At 37.7% G+C, this 22,702-nt stretch overlaps 1 protein-coding gene across 15 annotated transcripts in view; it reads right to left on the reverse strand.

Moving 5' to 3' along the window:
* Nucleotides 1–22,702, reverse strand: part of DST (dystonin) — a 306,949-nt gene that overhangs the window by 175,885 nt on the left and 108,362 nt on the right. For 8 of the 15 annotated variants that reach the window (XM_039380420.1, XM_039380421.1, XM_039380418.1 and 5 more), the window contains 3 exons: nucleotides 18,841–18,930; nucleotides 15,945–16,022; nucleotides 13,465–13,557 (listed from right to left, as the gene is read on the reverse strand). In XM_039380420.1, the coding sequence (XP_039236354.1) occupies nucleotides 13,465–13,557; nucleotides 15,945–16,022; nucleotides 18,841–18,930 (261 nt within the window). Of the gene's footprint in view, nucleotides 1–13,464; nucleotides 13,558–15,944; nucleotides 16,023–18,212; nucleotides 18,312–18,840; nucleotides 18,931–22,702 lie in introns of all 15 variants that reach the window. The other 7 variants (XM_039380429.1, XM_039380416.1, XM_039380419.1 and 4 more) reach the window with 1 other exon arrangement.

Below are 22,702 nucleotides of genomic sequence, written 5' to 3' on the forward strand. Positions count from 1 at the left end.
TTATACTGATAGATAATATGATACACTAAGTCAAATTCAAGAGAAGCTGACAACCACCAAAAACTGGTGGTAACACGAGCTGGTACCTATCTTTTGCTGATACTGAATGAAAGCCATGGCTTGTTTCAACACATGAGATAGCAAATATCACAATGGCAGTATCCCCTGTAGAGAAGTTGAAACTACAGCCTTGATTTTCTCTACCTGCACTGTGCTAAAACAGCACTGAGAAGGGGAGCTGCTGCAGCAAGCCTGTTTCAGTCTTCATTCACAACTTCTTGACCTTAACTGCCATCTGCTCTACTACAGGCCTGAGTTAGAACAGTACCAGAGCACATCTTCCTTGAGGAATTCACCATCCTGTATTAGGAACAAGGGCTGTAAAAATTAGGCCTCAGCAGAGAGTAAGAAACTTTTCTCAAAGCTATTAGTGAGCAGTCAGAAGCAATGCTTCAGAACACCCCTCTAAGCTGTTTTGCAAACAGGAAAACAGAGATAATGCAGTAGCATATATTTGAACATAAAATCATATTTTTTTACATGAATAAGAAACCATGCCACAGAAAGAAACTCAAAGAATATGTTTCAGTACAGGGGACTATGCTGTTTCAGAGAGTAAAACATCATATCTCTGTGGCAGTGCAAATCATCCGGCTGGACCAATGAGTTTCCTGTGGCCTCTGTTTGAAAAGCCAACATGCTTTCCATTATCTCAGGCACTGTGTAAGCTAAGACTAGATTAGTTGACAATCTAAGTTGACAAGGTGAGGGAAGGCTACTGATCTCTGTAATTATGGCAAAGAAAATAGTAAAAATTGAGATTGGTAACTGCAAACCTTGTGTATCAGGCTGGTTGGTAACAGGAAGTTTGTGGATTTGCATAAATAACAGCTTTACTCAGTATATAAAAGACAGAAATGTAAGACATTAAAATGCTTGGTTAGTTCTCAAAAGCAGTCAGAAAGAAAGTGATCATGACTTTGTAAAGTAATTAAAGTCTGTAATCTAGTTTTTCCTGTATTTGTTTACAGGTCAAACCTCAGTGCTCTTAAAATTACTTACACTGAGAATCTTGGGTTGAGAAAGAAACTGAACCGAAAGTCAGACATTTCAGTAACTGAGGCATTTAGCCTTATGTGTCAGTCGTTTTCATATTCGTATCATTATGCAGTGTTTTCTCAACATCAGTGTTGATGTAGGTGCTCAACAGAAATCTTTTTTTCCCTCCCCTTCCTCTGTGGTAACAAGAGTTATACACTTGGTTGGAGTAATAACTGCAGCAGTATTAGAAACTGTATTACTCTCATTACACAGGAAAACACAGCCATGTTTGGCTGAACAGAGAAGGCCTCATACTCTCTTACTCAGCAATGACTTTTGTTCAAATCAAAGAACATTCCTAAGCCCCTCCTGAATTCCAGCTGAGATTAGGAGGGCAAAGATCTCCATGTGTATTAGGAGGCTATTTGTACTAGTGTGTACTGTGTGTTGTAATTGGGTGTGTTATCTATGTTTAAAAACTAAGCTCAGACGAAGTATTGTTTGATTTCTGTTACAAAAGGAAATTACAGAAGCAACAGAAGTTTAGTTAGATCTTTGCCAGAAATAATACCTTCGGCATATGCCCCTTCCCTCTGTTCACTCAAGTCAAAGCTCAGGTGTCTCTTTTGAGAAAGGGGATTCGGCTTAGGACCAGATCCTGCTATTGGCATTTGATCCACACATACAGATTTCAGTTGCTCTGATATATGGATGGAATTGGTAAGCATGGATACCAAAAATTTGCTTTCCTTCAGGTATTCTGCAACTAAGATCATGTTTTGGTTTCTTTTATTGTAAAATTAAAATAATCCTACCCTTAGAGGAATATGGAATTTCAATAATTAATATTAATAGGCCATCTAGACAGTTTGGGAGGAAAGATCTTTTAAAAGAAGTGTAGAGAATTATTAACATGATTGGTGTTCACTTGTTCTATTTGAGGTTGGCTATGTAGTTCTATCATTCTTCCGTTTCTACTGGTCTGAACTAAAAAGAATTAGAAATATGCTTTTCCTTGATACAAGACCACCAAGAGTTGGTAAGAAAATTTACTGCAGATACTGAATAAGAACTCTCTAAAATGCACTCCACCTTCTAGCAACATTTTAACATGAAAATCTCCTAAATTAGGAAACAGATAAAACTATAGACAGAAAAACAGAACAAGAATATATCAGTGCTCCTTAAGTACAGTAATTAATTAGCCTTTGAAAAAGGTCAAGTGATATGTTCTGTCCTACAACTAGCTGTAGTATCATAGCATGGGTAAAAGGTTTATACACAGCAAAGTGAAGATATTTTGTAATAGAAAAAATATTGTTCAAAATCTTATTCTGAGCTAACTTTCAAAGATAATGTACTGTGCCAAAATATTTACCTTGCTCCTGTTTGGCGGAGTGCTAAATAATGCCTTTTCTTTTGTCAATTGGGAAGGCATAGCATCAGGATAAAATCTCTTTTGTTCAAGTACTGTATCACTTTTGCTTTCGGAAAGAAAGTGATGCAACTTTGCAGACTTACTGCTTTCTGAAATATCTTCAGTGATCCTGCAAGAAGTTATGTTTAACTCAGCTTCTTCATGTTGTCTGCCTAAAGTGTGGATAGCAGAATCCAAGGTAGTTGCTTTTCCATAACAAAGACCACTAGATTTCTTCAGGAATACTAATTCTGTCCTGTTGCCATCCTCTGAGTATTTCCTTTTCCCTATACAGTGTTTCTCTGAATTCCTCTTGTCTTGTTTCTTTAACCATGACTCTGTTTCATCATACTTGGTGAGCCTCTGATTATCACCACGAAAGCTCTCCCCACAAAGAGAATCACTCTTTGCTTCACCTAGTAAAACTTTTGCTTTAACAATATCAACTGAAAGGTCTGTACTCACAGGCAGAGCATTACCAGCCACTGTCACTCTCCCGGGGAAGGAATCAGCCAATCCCGCACCCTTCGGGTGAATCTCAATGTTTGCTGAAATCTCCACTTCATACTGTCGTTTTTCTTCATTTTCTTTAACGTACACTGAACTTGATCCCTCCTCTGTTGATTTCTTTCTCCTTTTTCTTCTGAAATATTTTCTTCCAGGAGAATGTTTATCTGGACTTAAGGGAGCTTTGGCAGGATCTAAACACTGTTCTTCCTTTTCAGCCCTCACACATCCACAGACATTCCCCATTTGGCTTTCTGTAACTCACAGCCGCACAGCCTCATTCATTCCAGTATATATATATATACACACTTAAATCCTCCTCAGAAAGTTAAGAACTGCTGTTGACACTGTAATTTCTTCCAGACTTCACATCCATCCGCCTCCGTACGTAGCCATTTTGCTTATGAGAAATGCACACGCAATAAACTCTGTGGCACGGTGCCCAGGCAGGGCCTGTGTCTGATTAGACACTGTGGCTTATTTCTGGCCACCAATCCTCTTAAATAAACATCACTGCTTCAGCGTTGGGCTGTAATGCTGATTGCTTTTCACAGAGATGACATAGCATTTATGAGCAATAGAAATTTCTCACATGCCTTTTAACTTCTCGTTTCACTTAGCAACTTAAGCAAGATAAAGTAGAAAAATATGTAGCAACCTTTGAAACTATTAGCTACACTCCAAATCCAAAAGCAAGCAGCACAGTAAATAGCAGGGATTTAGGTAGCAGATTTGTTTTGCACTTCATATGTTTTTATTGCATATCCAACGATTCACAAATGGGAAGATTAAACCGAAGGATCAGAAATTGCTCTGACAGCTTGCTGGAGGTCAAATTTTTATTTGTATCTGGAGTTTTCATAGCAGCTGATGCGATTTTTCACTGATTTGTCAGCTATAAATAACCTGCTGCTTCACTGCTATCATACAAGCACAACAGCTTGCTCAGGGCAGTGATGCTGTGTACCAGGGCTGAAACTTCGAAACAGAGTTAAATCTTCTGGCAGATAAAGGTGAAACAAATCATAAAAGCTCATTTATCTAGAAAACTGACCTTAAGATTACTGTTTATAAAAATGGAGCTTTATCCTTCTCCCATGCTCCTGTAAGGCATTTCTATGTAGCTCTGAATGTAACAGCCAAGAAGCACCTATGCCTAAAACTAGGTAGAAATACGCACTTTGAAAACGCAAGCAAGTCTAATCTCCAGCATACTTTGTTTGGAAAAAATCTTTTTAAGCTTCTGCTTTTTGTTATGGATATGTGAAATCTACTAAAACCAGCACACATCAACAAGGGCAGATGTGTATGATTTCTCATGCTGAGAAAGAACTGCCAAGTGACTTGCCAGGCATTATCAGGTGTTACCATTGAGTTTCCCAGGCTTATTTGGAAAGGAATTGCAATAACGAAACCCAGAGATTTTATCCCCAGGGGTCAGTTCCACTGAAGTTTTACTAACACATTTTACTAACAGGATCTAGAATGAATAATACAGCAAAGAACCAGGATGTGTCTCCAAAGAATTTCCAAGAATACAGTTGCTCACCGTTGCCTACTCTCAGGGCACTGAGGTAAAATTTGACAGTAATGCTTAGAAAATTTTGTACTGTAACACTACAGAATACAGTGACAGATGGGCAGTTATGTACAAGCACAATGCTAACGTTTCTTTTCAAAGTAAACATTATGCTATGACTCTTTCATTACCTCAGTTTGTATTTGTAGCATGCTCAATATAGAGATGCACTTACGATATTTACTCCCTTTACCGAAAATGAAAAAGCTGTATTCTAGTTAGCTTAGAAAAATTATTTTGGAAAAGTGACTTTCAGCTAAGGCCAGAGGACTCATTGATTTGAAGCACACTTCCACATGAGCCTGAGTCGGGTCCTGATGTGACCACCCTTAATTAACAGAAAAATACATTAAAAAAAAAAATCTTTGTGAACTACATCACTGTGTTTGTACAAACAAATGGCTTTTACACATAAATATATACTTCTGTTTCTTCTCTCTCATCGGTAAAGATTATTCAGGACTTTGCAGTGCAACAGGCCAAGGCTAATTTCATTTCACACAAATATAGTTTCTGTTTTAACAACAAGATGTCTAATAACAATAAGATACGGTTAAAGAGATCATAGCATAATAATATTAAAATATATTTAAAAAATACTATCTTGGTAAAGCAAAAATTATGCAAAATGTTAAAGACAAGTGTCCAGTATTTGAGTGACTGACTGCAAGTCCTCATGCTGTCTTACCGAAAATGTATCTAAACAACCTACCACAAGTACATTGCCAGTGTTCGCCCTCCACAAACTTTACAGGGGTTAAGAACTTGCTTAAAAATACTTCAAAATTTAAATTTCCAAAGCAAGTATATATTTAAATTAATACACATGAGCACCGAGGCTTCTATATTAGACTATTTAACTGAGCTTTAATGAAGTGTGACGTAATATGTATTTCCTTTAAACTGTTTACATCTGTTTAACAGTCAGCATTATACCACCTTCTTTCAAAGAGAAAATGTTCCTAAAGCACTCTCTGTTATGTCCAAAGTCCTGTAGATTCAGTGGCACACTGACTGTTGTAAAAAATTTCAAATTAAATGTAATTCAAGATAGGTCAGAAGAAACATATATTTTTATTTTACAGCTGACTATCGCATTTTGTAATGCAATCAGTAATTTAGAAAGTCCCTGATATTGCATATCCTCTTTCATTAACACCTTAGATTTTGAACACTTTTCCTTAAGAGTAGGTAATTCAATTTTTAAAAAAATTGGGTGATTCTGAAGTAGAATTTAAAAAAAAATGAGACAGCAAAAATAAAAGAATCAGTTCTGAAACACTAGTTATAAGACCAGTGCTCCCAACAATCCTGCCTTACTTCTGCATTACAGGTCATAGCCGGTATAACTACAATAGTCTTGGAATTTAACCATTTCTAAATATTAGCTAGGAATAAATCCATTCCAAGTATACCTCTAGAGATGATTAGTAGTATTTGTGCCTTTTGATCTTCCTAGAAATAGGTAAGAAATATGTATTTTTGAGACTTAATAATCATTTTAACAATACTTACCAGCTGTTCCAGAGAAGGCTATCATCTCTCTATTAACAATTCTTTCTGCTATTCCTTTTTTTTCCCCATTAACCAAATAGTACCTTTATAGTCACTTTAACTTTTTAAGTAACTTGAACCAAAGTGCTCTTGAACAGATAAGGACAACAGAACTGATAAATTACATTTTTATCAGTTGTTAATTTTTTTTATATAAAAACCCTAAGCAAAATAAATTTCCATGTTAAGGGAAGATGATGATAAATGAAAGTGTGAGTAACTAAAGACAAAATGACCACTTTCAGCTAACAGAAATTCTATAAAGCAATATATCCAAAGGAAAGAGACAGAGGTAACATGATTACACTGCAGACTCAGAAGAGGGAAACTGAAATTTCTTCTAAAACCTGTCTGCTAGAGCATAGACAGATGATATTTTAAAGCATCAAAAGACACTACCACTGAAGCCTATGAGAACCATCACAACATAGCAAAGACCACACCAAAGGCTTTGTCTCAGACACCTGACTAGAACTGAATAGAAGCTCAGCACTAGTTTAAGCCAAAGATCCAGATGATCAAAGCTGTTACAAATACTACCACGGATTGTTCTGTTTCTTTCTTTTTTTTCCTTTTTTTTTTTTTTTTTTTAAACAAAATCCCCAAAGATACAAACTTATACCCACCAATGCTGCAAAGTTTTACGGGGAGATTAGCGAAAAACTTTTTCTGGCACAAAACTCCCTAACATGAATAAAGGATTAGACCAATACTTGTCTGCAATTTGACCTTAGAGACTGCTTAATCACAAACAAGAGGTTAAGATTAAGACATGGCAAACAAAAGATTAACACTGACACATGAAATAGCTCACGCTGATTTGTATGGGTTTGCATTTAACCATAGATATTTGTAATTTGTCAAGCACATCTGTGACTGGGAGATGCATTATGTTCTTAACATAGGACAGGTGCATTACCCATTATAGTGGCAATGTTGTTGAATATCTGTATTTGTTAGTCTGCAAAATGATGAGACCATTCATCCTTTGTACACTGCTAATTTATACTTTACCATTAGTCTCAAATAGTTAGCAATTACTGCAAAGGAGAAGTTATACCACTTTGTCAATCAAATCATGCCAGGTATCTTTTACCAAAAGCTTCCTAGGAACACATTTCATTCAGGTAGCTTTGTATCTAAGATCCCTTTACCCTCTTTTTTGTGTGTTTATGCAACACAGCAAAAGCAATGGAGCATTTAGCATAAATGGGGCATATCATTTCATGGTACTAAAGCAGCATACCAGATAACCAGCAAGCATTTTGTTGCACAGCCCTAAGGTCACATGCAGAATGACAGAGAGATAAACATAAGCCAAAGAGAAAGTGAAAATTAAAGTACACAAGATAGAGAACAAGGGAAAAAATAAAGGCTTGCCAGCACGAACAATTATAATTGGAGCTGTTTGAGCTGTACTGGCAACCACTCCTCAAACTCTGAAAGAGCTCTTCAGCTTTTAGCCAAACCATCAACAGGAGAGGTTTTATATCCAGTGAGATGGCTTACAAAAAGAGGAATTTGATCCTTGGCAGTTTTATGGCATTAAGGACTCTTAATGCTTCTCACCCTTGCCGTGTTTCAGATGAGCCTCAGAAATTCCAAGAACTCGTTTTCTTACTTGAGGGTTAGCACGTTTGGGTATTTTTAATAAATTGCTGAAGAATTCCAGAAGAGATAACTAGGAGTTCAGTTGAGAAATAAAATACCATGAGAGTATACTCTACCAAATGCTGAATGGTGGGGAATGCTTCCACAATGGCTAATGACGGGTAATTGCAGCTGCCAGGTGGAATACGCTTTATCCTACAATGACTTATAGTCATAGACTGGACAACTGGCCACATAGCTCCACCTTTAAATCTTTGAGAAGATCAAATCTTGAACTGTTCTAGTTATTTTAAAGCAAAGGCAGACTAAACTTCAATCCTTGGTCTGCAGGGTACACAGCTCAGGCAGGGCAAGATTTAGAGTCAGCTGCCGCCAGCCATCTATGGCCAGCAGAAATGGTTGCTAGAACAGTGAGTGAAGGCCAGACCCAGATCTCTCAACTATACATGGCCACCTCAGGAAAGAAAGCAGCATGTCCATTGAATGGTGACACCTAACATGGGATTTAACAGCAGAGCTGCTGAAGCAGAGGAAGGTGTACAGGTCCCAGAACATCACATTATTCCTCCGTCATCTGCACTTCATTTACTGGAATGGGCCACCAAAGCTGAGCTGCCTCCTCCTCTGGCCACTCTGCATGAAGGCCACAACCTTCATGACCAATGCAAGAGTGCTGCAAAACTACTACCTGCATCGCAGGCTCTGAAAACCTATCTGCAGAAAGGGGTATCAGCAACTTGAGAAAGGGCTGGGTAGTTGTTCTTTATCTCAGCCAAGTCATCTGCAAGCAAATCTACCCTTGTTGCCCAACATTGGTAAAAGTTTAACTGCTGATGCTGGACCAAATGAATAGACTGCCTGGGGGCAGACTGATCAAGAATAAATTTTTCTCAAAGGTTTATAGAGAGTCAGCAGCAAAAAAAAAAAGGATTCTCTGGCTGGCAAGAGAAGTGTGAAGAGGTTACATGTGCCCCAAGGAGGCCTGAAAGAAAGCACTCATCTGGCTGGAGGGGGCTGGACAGTACTGTAACATCTGGACAAAAACGTCACTGAGCAGAGGCCTTGAAAAGCACCATCCTGCAAAGAGGTCTGACAGCAAGGAGCCAGAGAGAGTGGGGAAAAACATGTTTCACAGCAGTTTCCGAGCTGGAAAATGATGATGAAACTGAAATAGAAAAAGTCTATTAAGTCATGACTTCAAAGCTTCCGAATTTTTTAAGGCCTTACTTTACAAAGGACTAATTTTAGGTGGCTAGAAGTTAAAAGTTTCACATTGGTTTGGCATGCTTTTTTCAACCAAGTGAAAATTATTCTAAATATTTAACATTTGTTAAACTAAATAATGCTTTCAGTGGTTTTGAAAAGAAATTATCACCAATTTTTAACAAAATTAAATCTTACTAAAATTGTGGTTACATACTGGGGACAAATGCTGCTTCCATCTATAGTTGGTCATCTCCAATGTCATCAGTGAAAATATACTGGGTGTTGAAGGAGTCCATTAGAGTATTAATTTGGATATTTATACTTACAGCTTATGATTATACAAAAAACTGTAATCTGATTTAGCATGTTTTACGGGTGCCAGGAAAATAACTTACAACACTTACTACATTATGAAACTGAATTTAAACTAACCCACATATTATTACAAGCATATTAAATGCATACTTTGAAAGCTTGCCTAAATCCTAGCAGCATACATGTCTTGGGGTTTTTCAATATCCACAGGACAAATTATTTTATAACACACTCAACTCAATAAACCACCATCTTTTCCGTATCTTTTACACAATTACTTGGGACACAGAAGAATGTACAATTTCTGGACTTGAGTAACTGCAGAAGTCAGTGGTGTAACTCAGAACAACATTTGTATTTATCTAATTATGGGTACCAAGTCACAAAGCTATAACTATCTTTAGACATAATTCAGATGCAAGAGAAACATAATCCTCAAATGTGTATTATCTTTTATTTTTGTTCATCATGTCTTTCCCCTAAATCATTCCTAAATTCATTCCAATAATCAGAGGGATTTTCTATTTTGCGGAAATATTATCCTCCAGATAAGGACCATGACTCAGAGAATCAATAAGCCACAAACAACAGCCAAAAAAACCCTCTGGCATCTCGACTACTTCCCAGATTGCAGTGTTATTAGAATACACATAAATGATGTGCAACAGAGCCAGTAACATCACACAGCAGTTTCTTACGCTCACTGAGAAATTAATTACCTTTGCAAATGCTAAAAAAAATTTTAATTGGTAATTCAGGTTAAGACATCCCAGCACAGGTGTCTACATATTCATGTTTACATGCTAGCTAGGTTTTGAAGAGACCATTTTATCCACTAGGGGCAGGATTTAGTTTCCTCAACATGGGCTTCTGAAACTCTTTGAGATATCCTCCTATATCCCAGTTGGCTTCCAGCTACAGGTCTGGAAGAGTATGGCTCTCTCGCAGGTCTGGTGTCTCATCAGAGAACCCCTCATGCATATCCTGGATAGTCTAGCACACCTCAGATATCACACAAATGCCATCTGTCTTTAGGAAACTAAATCAAAAGCCCTGGGGATCTTGTTAGTACAATCAACCAGTTGAACAGCAGTGTTTCACACCCTGAATCAGAGACATACGGAGAAAGTCAATTAACCATCTAGAACATTTGTAACACTTAGAACTACCTAAGATATCTACATGGGGATAGCATATACAGCACAAGACCTATGGAAACCTGCTTCCCACTGCATATGGTACTGGATATGATGTGTCACATCAGAACACACTAAGCACCTATACTGGACAACTGAATAGCTCTGTAAGTGCTCTAGGCATCTACTTCAAGTGACGTGAAGTGCTCCACCAACCTCACCCACCGTATTGCCTAGCCCTCCAGGCATCAAATCCACTGCTAAACATGTTTACCACAATTTAAGAAGCAGTTTATCCTGCCTGCTTTGTCTCTTCCCAGATGAGAGTGGGTTTCCCATAAGACCTATATCATGTTTCTCATACTTGCATGGCTGTCTCATAAATCTCCAACGACAGAGACATTTATGTTTAGTCAAACAGAAGGAACCTCTAGTAGCTAGTTAGTTGACTCACTCTCTAGGCTATACTAAACGTATAGACTAAATCTCAGATTATTCGAGGTTCAGATTATCAGATTATAGGGACAATTTAGACACTTAATGCATAAGAACGTAGCTCCCCATAAGCACCTGGACTTAGGTGTCTTAATGTCAAACTGAATCTGATCACAACTTTCCTGATAACTAGAGGATTAATCCATGCACACTACATTAACAATGCACAGTTATTATCATGAAGGTTTTATCTCTTTGTGAAGACTCTGCTGTTAGACTTTTCTGTTCAGACTTTTCCCTCATTTGAAATCTAAGTGAAGATAAAAAAAATACGTGAGGTGTTAAGTATGCACATTCTTCTGAACTTCACATTCTGAACCTGAATTGGCCATGTACAGGTGTCAGTGACTGACACCAAATTACCATATTCTTCAGAAGAAGTGGTATAGCAGTAAATGTCACGCAGGCACTGCAGCCATTAACAGCAAAAAGACAGAAAATATTTTTTGTTAAAATTCTGTTCTTCAGTTATTTCATATTTACTAATGAAGTTTGATATTTAGTCAAGAACCACTATTCATTCTTAAAATTATTTTTTTCACAATTTTTTAAAGATATTATTTTGTTAAAAAACTGATCACCAAGAGGGAAAACCCCTTCCTGGTGTACATCAAACACAGCAGAAGAGAGGCAATCATCCCAATGCACTCAGAATTGGTGCAGCCTCACCTTGTTAACTGTGTGCAGGTCTGGGCCCCACAGTTTACAAAGGATTTGAATGTCTTTGAATGTGTCCAGAGGAGAAAACAGAGCTGGTGAAAGGGCTGGAAGGTATGTCCTAAAAGGAATGGCTGAGGACTTTGGGTTTGCCTAGTTTGGAGTAAGGGAGGCCGAGGAGTAACGTCATTGCTTTACAGCTTCCTGAGGAGTGGAGAGGGATGTGCTGAGCCCTTCTCCCTGTTATCTAGTGACAGGAGGCTTGGCAATGATCCAAAACTGTGCCAGGGGAGGTTTAGACTGGACATCAGGAAGCATTTCTTTACTGAGAGGGTGGTCAGACACTAGAACAGGTTTCCTAGAGAGGTGGTTGGTGCCCCAAGCCTGTCAGTATTTAAGAGGCATTTGGAGAGTACCCTTAGCAGCACGCTTTAACTTTTAATCGGCCCTAAATTGGTCAGGCATTGTATGTCCCTTCCAACTGAAATAGTCTATTCTGATAGATCTGTAAGATCTGAATTGTACTTGCAGACATTTAATTGGCAATTATTGTGGTCAAGATATAGTGAAGTAAGTGTGTTTCAGGTACAGTCTAAATGTTTTAACGTATTTCATATGGAGCTGGACACCTTACAGGAGAAAATCCTTGTTACACCAGCTCACCTAAACTAGTTCTTTTATATAAATGTTTTTCCTTTTCATTAATTTTTACAACTGTAACTAAGTAGTAGCTCTAACTTTCACTACTTTTTATAAGCACCCAAAATTGTGCCAGATGTCCTGTGCTTCAGCTAGTGAAACACAGTTTCAATTCTGCAAAAACCTATTAATCAGGTTCAGAAAGATAAAATATACATCAAGTAAAGGCTTAAATTCCACTAACAGCTTCTATTAGGAAGTTCCTAATAATCTTTATTTCTTAAAATACAGCAACATTCAATCACTGCCTAATTCTGTATGTCATACTTAAATATATTTAAACCCAGTCTTTTTTCTCTCCATATAACTATGTGGAAGCAAAGACTGACACAATTAGGGGAGCTCTCAGTCTTTGCTACTGGCTAAGCTGTGCACCCTGTGCACCCTGTTTAAACCAGGGCCCCACTGTCCCTATTCATGTTTCTGCTCCTCGTTAGGATCTGCAGAAAGGCACATGAGATCCTAACATCCTTTCTGGGTTTTTCTTTTTAAGAAATTTTTTTCAGTCATAAATCCAGTGTGGAACATTCTTAAGTGAACCATGCTTTTTCTGTGTGATTGTGTAAATTTCTGATCTTTTAAAATGCCAACAGTGCAGGGAGTTTATCGCTAACAATGCTGCAGTCACTAAATGGGAATTATCTGTCATCTGAATTACATCATCCACAGCCGTGGCCATTATGAAAGCCTCGTTTTGAGGAGCAATTTAACACCACACACTGTAAGGCTGCATTATACTGTACACAATCCCGCCAGTGTACAACAACCAGAGTGCCACCTAGTGTGACCTGCACTACCATCACTGGGGCTAGAAACAGATGCTGATGTGTTACAAATTGCTCAAGGAGGCTGAAAGCACTGCTTGCTAAAATACTCATATCAGCAGAGAAATTCAGATCCTGAAGAAAAACAAGTATTTAAAACTTTTTAATATATTTTAACACACATCAAAAGAACTCTATGGAATAAAACAAGACCTGTTTGTCCAAAAGCTGGAAGGAATACATCAACTATCATCTTTAATGATGCTCAAAACTGAAGCTATTTTTCTCTCACTCCACAAACAGGCAATTAGCAAATATCTTGAGGTTCAGTTTACATTATAAAATAAGATATATCATCAAAACCTTCAAATATACATTAAAGAAGAGACATAATCTATGGAGTCCTGTCTAAGCGGATGCGTTCATCGTAACTGTATGCAAGAATATGACCAAAAACATACTGTCAAGCAAAACTAGGCTTACCTGAAAGTGCAAAATTATGGTCCATATCAACCCCAAAGTCAATTTGGGATTCCCGTCTGTTATATCATCATTTCTGATGTTAACCAGTTTCACCTGCCATCGTAGAAAGAAAATACAGACAAAATTGAAATAAATATGCCACAAACGCATACTGCGTTACACAGGTATGATTGTAAAGGATGCACTACTCATTTCCTGAGCCTAGTCTGTTGGGGTTTTTTTAATTCTCAAAAGCAGAAAGGAAATGCATTCTGGCTCTAAGCAGCCTGCTAGGAATTGCCCTCTCCCACTCACATCAAGCTGAGAAGATCCTCAGCTGTCACTAGGCCAGCAGATCTGCTCCCCATGCCAAGTACCCTTTTCCTCCGTTCTTGTCAAAAGGAGAAGGTATGACAAAGCAGGGAAAGATAACAAGAATATAATGATCTGTAGCTGGTGTATTAGTCCCAGGGCAGTGCTAAGCCCTGGGAAGTTACCACTGTCTTCCTTCCACCCCACACTTTCCTGTGCCACAGTAAGAATTTAGCAGCAGGAGAACTGGCTTACTAAAACACAATGCACTGGCTTAATAAAACTAAGAATTTAGTATCACATTTAAATAACCAATGGTTTAATGACAACAATTATTATCACTTATGATGCTGTACTCAATCACAGTGCTATAAACAAGAAATGGTTAACAGGATGAAAACGAAAGCTGCTATTATTGCCACTCCCAAACCTCGCACTTAGAGTGAGTTCAAGAATTCCATTTTCTTTGTCATATTTTAATAATTCATTTAATTTCTCTATTTGTATTATGTATCCATATAGCCTAGCAGTTAAAGATGACTCAGCTAAAAGGCATTTTATGCCGACATTAGTAAAGTTACATGCACATGCTTTTGAACATATACCCTGTTATCAATTGAATGAGCAAAGGCGTGTCCTCCTCTTGATTTGCCACAAAATCTTAACTGTTTGGAAGGAAAAAAAGTGCCGAACCACCCTATCTGCAAGAAAGACAGTGTATTCCACAGTCTGTTCTGGTCTAATTCTCAAGTCAGGTTTCAAAATTATCAATATGTAGGATTTCTCTGCCCTGCAATCACAATAAAGCATCGGTTTTGGAGGTTATACAGCCAACCTGAGCAAGTTATCTCCTAAATATGGTTTAGAAACACCTACCAGAGGGCTGAAACTTTAATCAACTGCAAGTCCTACTGACAATTTACCAAGAAGACCAAAGCCCTACAAGCATTTTGTACTTTAGAATACAGTCATCTTCACAAAACCATAAAGCTAAAGAAAACACAAAAATCCTCAGATCACAATCAACAGCTGTGTGATGGAGTCTTGTGGTTCCCATCAACACACACGTTCATAAACATGGGGGTGATCTGACCCTATATCTCCTGCACTTTAATATACATGGTCTGCCGTGCATAAATAAGGCATGGTGCAGCACAAGTGCTGAGGTCTTGCTGCATAAAAATATCGGTGTGACCATCATTTCAAGTAACCACTCATTTACTTTGTAGTGTTATTTGTTCAGTGGCTCACTTAGGTTAACAGGAAAAGTGTGCTTTGAACTCAGCAAAGGGAGATTGAGTTCTCAGTACACAGATACTCAGTGACCCAAAAGACAAGTTTGCAATTTCACTCAAAATACAAAAGGGCATTTAGTTTTATAACCAAACTAAGTATCTATCTATGGTTTGCTAAGCATAGATAAATTCAAACCTTTGAAGTAGCAAATAATTATTTTTTTATATCAACCAATCAAAAAGCAGATTCTCAGTGTCACTTCATTGGAATGGGATGAGATGGATAGGGAGGAACAGTTTTTCCTTCCATATTTTGGATATTTTTTTTAAATTGCTGTTTTGTGAAGGGAGAAAGCAAGAATGCTGTAAGCATTTAAAAGAATCTAAAAGCAGTAGCAGAAAACCACTTAGCAGTTTGGATTTCAAGTGTCTGGCTTAAAGGAGATACAGGTGAAATTAAGACTGAATCTTTCACAGTCCAGGTAACTCTGATGCCTTTCTACAGGACCAATTTTGCTTTCATCGGGATCAAGGTTTGAGATTTTCCCAAAACAAATAAAATCAAAATAAGGAATTCCCATACAACATTCTAATTTCCTTGAATCTGCATTTTGCACTATAAATTAGACTTTGAACAAAACTGCAAACCAGCTAGTGCCTGGGCAGCATGAAAGACAGTTAAATTTACTATAAGCAACTCCTTAGGATCTCACACATAATTTTCTCCTCTTTAATACCACATATCACACAGAGTGTGTTGTTATTGCTCAGAGAAGGGTGGTGCAAAGTTACCTTTGCCACATCTTGCTTATCCATCTATGACATAAAGCCAAGCCTACACAAGCAGCTCTTACACAACATGCATAAAAGACGAAGTAGGACATATTTTTTATTTATTAGCTATAGGTGACAAAATTTTTATGATTTTTTTTTTTTCTTAAATTTTCATCATACCTGGCGTTTTTTCAAATAGTCCAGTGCAATTTGGACGTTCTGGAGTCTGTGAAAACGCATCCGACCTTTTTCTCGGGGCTAAAATTGGAAAACAATAGTTGTGAGATTTTTTCATTAGACAAAAGAACAGTCTGATTTAAAAGATACCGTGTAGAACATTTGAAGCACTGCAGTTTTAATGAAATCAATACCTTTGGTGGGAAAGTGTGCTTTGAATGTTTTTTTTAACTATAGTTGAAGTTTTTTAGCAGAGTAGATAGCAAGAGAGATCAGTGGTTCCCAACTGCAACTTTGATCCATGCAGGCTGATAACCATTCCCTGTAAAGTACTATTAAGGCCAAGAGGGCTACTACCTACAGAAACTAAAGTGCAATTTATTATTATAAAATATTCACAGTGTGCTAAGCAAAGCAAAATGTAAGTAATGTCATGGACCTTTATATTGCTCTGACAAACTCCGTGATGGAAAAGCTTACCTCTGTATGCAACTTCATGACTTAATGGTATGACTGCATAATCACTATGATATCTATACATATTTATTTAAAGCATCTAATAAAGATAGTATCTTCCTCCAAACAGAATAATACAACATATACAGTCTTAGAGTGTAAGTTTAAACTCTTGACTTGAGTAGAATATTTTAAAGCATGAAAACAACTAATAAATCACTCTTCCCAAAGCAAAGTCAAAACCATCAAGAAAAAAAACTGTAAAATAAGCACAAGCGGTGTGTTAATGGAAAAAAATGGCAAAACTGCATGCAGTTAGTGTAAAATTACCAAGAAGAAGAACCACACAGAAAACGCATACTTAGCTGTCACAGATCAGCATGGGAAAGCAGTTAAACTAATATCAACATCATATCCAAATCCTTCTATTCTTCCTTATTTCAGATTTTTCACAAACGTTCACAGCAATAAACTGAAGCAGACTATAATTGCTAGAGAACAGCCATGAATATGAGTATTTCCTCAGATAATCACCGCGAAACACACCGATAAGCCCAATCCTTCCTCAACTGCCTTTTTTTCCCCCCTGTGGAGTATGAGATGCTTGCCAAAAAGAAACAGGGGAAAATGGAGCTGAATAAGGAGCAAAAACTGAAACACAGAATTTTAATTTCCATTATATAATCTTCTATTTAGCCCCTTGTTTTTCACATCAATAGCTCAGAATCAAGCACTGCAGTCCTTGTTATCAAGTAGCTTCTACAGAGGGAACAAAGGACTGCAGACCTGGAACTTGGGTTTTCCACAACAAAGAAGGTATAATAAATCCCCATCTATATAGTTAGGTATAGCATCTCAGAGGGGAAATATGTGTTTTTTAAAAAAGTGTAGCCTTTTGAGTTATGTTACACTCCAGAAAAAAGCACACAAATTCCACTGAAATCACAACTGCAACACAACGCACGGGAGCCAGGGAGGCACTCAGGCCCTATGACAGCAAGTTGCTTTAGCAAATGCCAATGATGCAAGGTCTAAAAAGGCATGAAACAGCTCACTCGGACTAACAAGCACTTGGTGTTTTACACTTTTTAAGTAGATATTTCCCTTCTGGATGGACAAAATACGGTGAAACAATAATTCGGTATTTATTTCAAGAAAGATAAACTCTGCAAACTATCTGTATTCTTAGTAGCCACTACCCAAAGCTGTCGCTTAACTTCTAATCTATCTGCTTTGATAAAAATAACTATTACATGTGGTAAATTTTAACAAATAGATCTGTGCATCTGAATTTTCTTATTTCAAGATATTATCCAACATTATGTCATGTATACCACAGGCACAGTAGACTAGTGCTTCTAATTAAGACAAATCGATATTTTGCTATTGACTTCACTAAGAAGAGCCTTCAAGTCTTTGTCTAAATTACTTGTATATGGACAATACTATTTGCAAGTTTAAAAAAAAAGTCTTAGTTTAACAGAATTATGGTAATTCCCTATCTATTATTAAAAAAGCTTATAACATCTCAATAGCATTGTCCAGTACACATTTGCGCCATGTTTTTTTACAGTTTAATCAAAGAAAACAAGTAAAAAATCTTGAACATTTTCATTTCAGCTGTTCACAAAAAGGCTAAATCAAAATTTGTCTTTACCATACCTCCGTCACGAACACACATATCCTGGTTTACCAACACAGTTTCTTTTGTCCTTTCTACAGCCGACTACTGCAGCACATCAAACTACGAATTTGCATTAGCAGACACCACACTTCAAACACTACATTAGTACAGTTATGGGGGTCGGCACCTACCCCCTTATCCTCATCCTCCACATCCTCATGCTGTTCATTTGCGCATGCTTCTGTTGAACTCACCAACCGTAAGGTCTTCAAAAAATCTCGCTCTCTTGGCTAATGAATATAACAGACGGGAGACAGGACAGCAAAAACACAAGACAGACCACAAATGAAAAGAAGAGCATGAAAAGAAGAACATAATGAAGAGAACAAATACAAAGCAAGGGAAGTAATGCTCACAAAGAAAGGAAATGACACCTGAGGAGTGTGTTAGACAATTTCAGGGACATTTTATCCTTGTTATTTGTCAGTTACTCCCTTTAATGCAAAAAGATATTAAGCATCCAATACTTGTTAAAACAAAAATTGGAAAGAAAAAGAAAGAACAGAAAAAATAGTGCATTACCCTACTAAGAAAGAAGTCTCTCTGACCACAAGAAATGAAGAAACAGATTGCATTCTCCCACAGAATTCACAGTAGTATATTTTACCAAGAGAAATATAACTTGTGTCTTTGGTATCTGGTCACAGATTACAGAAAATATCAAAGAAACCTCCAGCAGTCAATACACAATGAGTTAACAAACAGAGAAAATGCATAAACAACAATATGGAATCATTGCATGCTGATCTAAAAGCTTACCAAGGTGTCTCCAGAAAGGACTTCTAAAAGTGAGATCAAGTTATGTCCATCTCTTAGGTCTTCATATAGGTCATTCACATGCTTTCGAACCTGCATAGAAAAATGCAAAAATTAAATACAAGATCCCCATTTATACCTGAGAGTTCACACTCATATTAGCATACATCTTTTAATATACAGATAAACCTCAGATATACCTCAACATTGCTTTCTAAATTTATTCACATTCATGACAAATTTACAAATCTAAATCAATTTTAATAGGCAAAATTTACTGCTACATCTGAACTCACACAGTTCTATCACACCTTATATGATTTTAATGAAAAGAAAAATAATATGAAGTTACAGGTAATGAATGCACATAGCAGTGAAAAAATCAGTATCTGACAATTTAAATTATATCAGATACCCACCTCCTAAATAATGACAACTAAGACAAAAATAGCTAGATCCAATGAATTGTAAAAAATACACACGACATATATCTTATCATCAGCATGCACGTTCACTGCAGTCAGGACAAAAGTAACATACTTTCTGGCCTTAAACTTATTACTAATCAAAGCATACCATCCACCAATTAATAACATGTATTGTCACCTCAGGTTTCCCAGTACTTAGTTTTCCCGACTCACACATCCGCCTTATCCACCATACCAAAGAAATATGACATTAGGTTGATCTAGTGAAGCCAAAGACATGCACAGCCCTTCCCACCTGCCATGCCAGTGGCAGAGGTTAATGCTTCCTACACTCAGCACCACCCTACCACGAGGAGACACCAATGCAAATGATCTCCTCCTGTGGTGTCCCCTAATAAATGGTTGAGCAGGGTTGATAACCAGCAGACTCTGCAAGGCCAACCACAAGTGAGGGAGCAGGTACAATGACAAGAGACAGCCAGAAGCCCTAACTTTTCTGACAGGCACAACAAAGCTGGGAGATGTCTGTTCACAGGCCAACTTCTTGTTTCTTAGCATTAGCTTAAATGAAATATTTTTAACAATTTCATCCAGCGGTTCTTTGAACGTGACAAAAAGGACCTAATTTTTCAGAAGAGATTTTTGACATTGCCAGATAGGGCAGAGGTTGAGGGCTTCCCAGCTATAATTTAATGTGAGTTTCCAGGTGCTCCCATTGAACCACCAGACTTGAAGCTTCCTAAGCTTTGAGAGAATAAAATGCAACATCAGAAATTTTCTTCTTTATCAGCTATACCACAGATGAGCTGTACTTCCAATATGAGATCTATGGGACACTGACTGCCAACATTTCTATATGCATGATGAGGGCAACAAGAATCAAGCCAGATCTATGATGAGGGCAACAAGAATCAAGCCAGATCTTTGACTTTATATGAGAACTCTGTTTACCCGACTTTCAGGGGAATTTCTGTTGAATAAATAACTGTCTCCATACCTAAGCTTATTTTCATAAATGCTTTTGTGTTCTCAAGTTTTCTTACTCCTATTTTTAAGCATGAAATTACCCTAAAATCTGTTTCATAAAGACCATGATCTTAATTTAGAGTAGTATCACAGCATATTTATGCTTGTGCTGAAGACTAGCCAGAACAAGTCAATTCGAAGACTGTTCCATAAGGAATTACAACTGATGTTTTCCAAAACACTTATACAGACTCTGCATAGACAGTCATGTTACAACACAATATTCTTATATATATATATACCTAGCTTTACAAACTCATGTACATACAGTATCATTTTAATTTTAGTTATGAATTTTTTAAAAAATTCTGCAAACAATTAGTGTAAAAAAAATTCCAAGAGAAAATTTCTCTGGTAATACTGAAGTACTGTTAAGTTGAACGAAGAAACAAAACAGGTGTTCTGCTATTACATCTCTGGTGAAAGGCAAGAAAAGAGAAGCCATGTAAATCACCGAAGTCCCTGATACAAACAAGTTGATCATGATAAATGCTTAAAAGATGAAAAGCACAAGGGTCTTTAATTTTTAACCCAAAACAATTGTGACTTTTTAATTTTACTTTCAAAGAACTATGCCAAACTGAGTGCTAGGCTCTTCCTGACAAAAGTAGGCAAGTTTTTTTTAAGATAAACCCTGTGAGAGGGTTGCCTGCTAAGTCCCTCAGGACGTATCACTCTCCACTTCCCTTTGGAGAGCAGAATCCCAAGCCAGAGCAGATTCACAGTACAGGCTGGTGGCCAGAGGGATGGAAGGACATCAGGTTAAGGACAGAGGAATGGGGTGTACATCTGAAAGACACTGAAAGAAGTGTCTGTGCAACACCTAGTCAACGCCTACAATCTTTTCAACATACAACTCAGGGGAACTGCCCAATACGCAGGTATCTGAATTGTGGGATGAGAAAATATTACCATTTCTGGTCTGTCTGCTTTTATTTTCCATTAGATGCAAGATGTCTTGCTATCCTGCTAGTTTTGCCTCTCACAGCACACATCTGTTGACCTTCTGTTTGTTTCTTATGCTCTGAGGTTTCCTAAGTACTACAGAGACAACCATCTTCCCCAGTTTATCTTTCTAGAAATCACAGACGCTTCAGAGATGAACTCACACTGGTTATGAAGAAACTGGCATAGAGCTGTCAACACAGGAAAACCAGCAGTACACCTTATATGTCTGTCTTAGTTCTGCCACTGGCTGACACTTACTGTGAAGATTAATTATTTAGGACATACTACGTCAGTCATCCTAGTACAGCACAACATAACAAGGAATTTCTTCCATGACTCTGAGCAGCAGATGTGCACCTAAAACTATGTATTTGGGCAACTGATGTGAGCAAACACGTTCACTCAAAGCAGCAGATTACTTCTAAAAGAAGCATCTTGAGCTTCTCAAGAGATCCTACACTGCCACTTAAGGAAAAGCTTGCAAAATCACCCCTCTCTATCACTTAGGCAACTCTTGTCTCTCAACACATATAATGAATTCTTAGATCTTGAAACTAACAAGAAATATAACTAGTTCATTGCTCCTTAACTGCCATATTTAGCCTTCTTCAGAACAGATAGTAGCACAAGTGCTGGATGCAGATGGGGTTCCCTGGATGGATGTGTGGGGATCTGCTGACGCTGTGATATTTCATAACAGTTCTTGTGGTTTTTCAATAAAATCGCAGAATTGTCAGCCCTACATTTTGCAAGGTCCACATGCAAAGTAGGTTACAGGTTGCCTCAAGTAACTTTTTGCAATATGCCTATGTGAGTGGGGCAGATTTGATAATTTGGGCATGAGAAGAAATTCTTTAAGGAAGATGTGGGAGACACTGAGTGGCTGAGGGGCATCTGACAAAACTTAAAGAGAAGCAAAATGGCTTCATCATTGAAAAGGAACAGAACGAATGTAAGGCACTGTTTCAGAAGTGATTCATCTTCTGATCTTCATCTTCTGGCATGTATACTATATTCATGGTAAGGAAAGTTCCATTCTCCTTGATATGAGCATAGCATATTTTCATATTATCCTTTTCCAGCAAGCTTAAGCTTTGCAGTCCAGTGCCCTGGGGAATCTCTGTGCTGCCAGTAAAAACCAGCTTTTAAAATTGTAGCAGTCACAGAGCCACAATCTTGCCTCCAGACTCCAGTATGTGAAGCACTTGACAAATGAAGACTGTGACCATGGCTACCACCTCCAAAAGCTAGCAATCTGACACCCCACCTAACTCACACAGCTTTATCTTACTGTTCAGCTGGCACACCCGGTTGTTTTTACAATCAAGTAGCTATCAGTTCCACCCTTATGTACCATTCTGCTTCTGCCGTAAAGTACCTGGCCTGCCAGGCTTAGCTTCCTCCTCAGGGGGCTGGCATCGCAGCACGTGTCATCACTGCCTTCAGTCTGCCTGGTTCTTGCT

The sequence above is a fragment of the Pipra filicauda genome, unplaced genomic scaffold, assembly GCF_003945595.2.
Source record: "Pipra filicauda isolate LSUMZ 115617 unplaced genomic scaffold, ASM394559v2 scaffold195_size2193078_pilon, whole genome shotgun sequence".
Lineage (NCBI taxonomy): Eukaryota > Metazoa > Chordata > Aves > Passeriformes > Pipridae > Pipra > Pipra filicauda.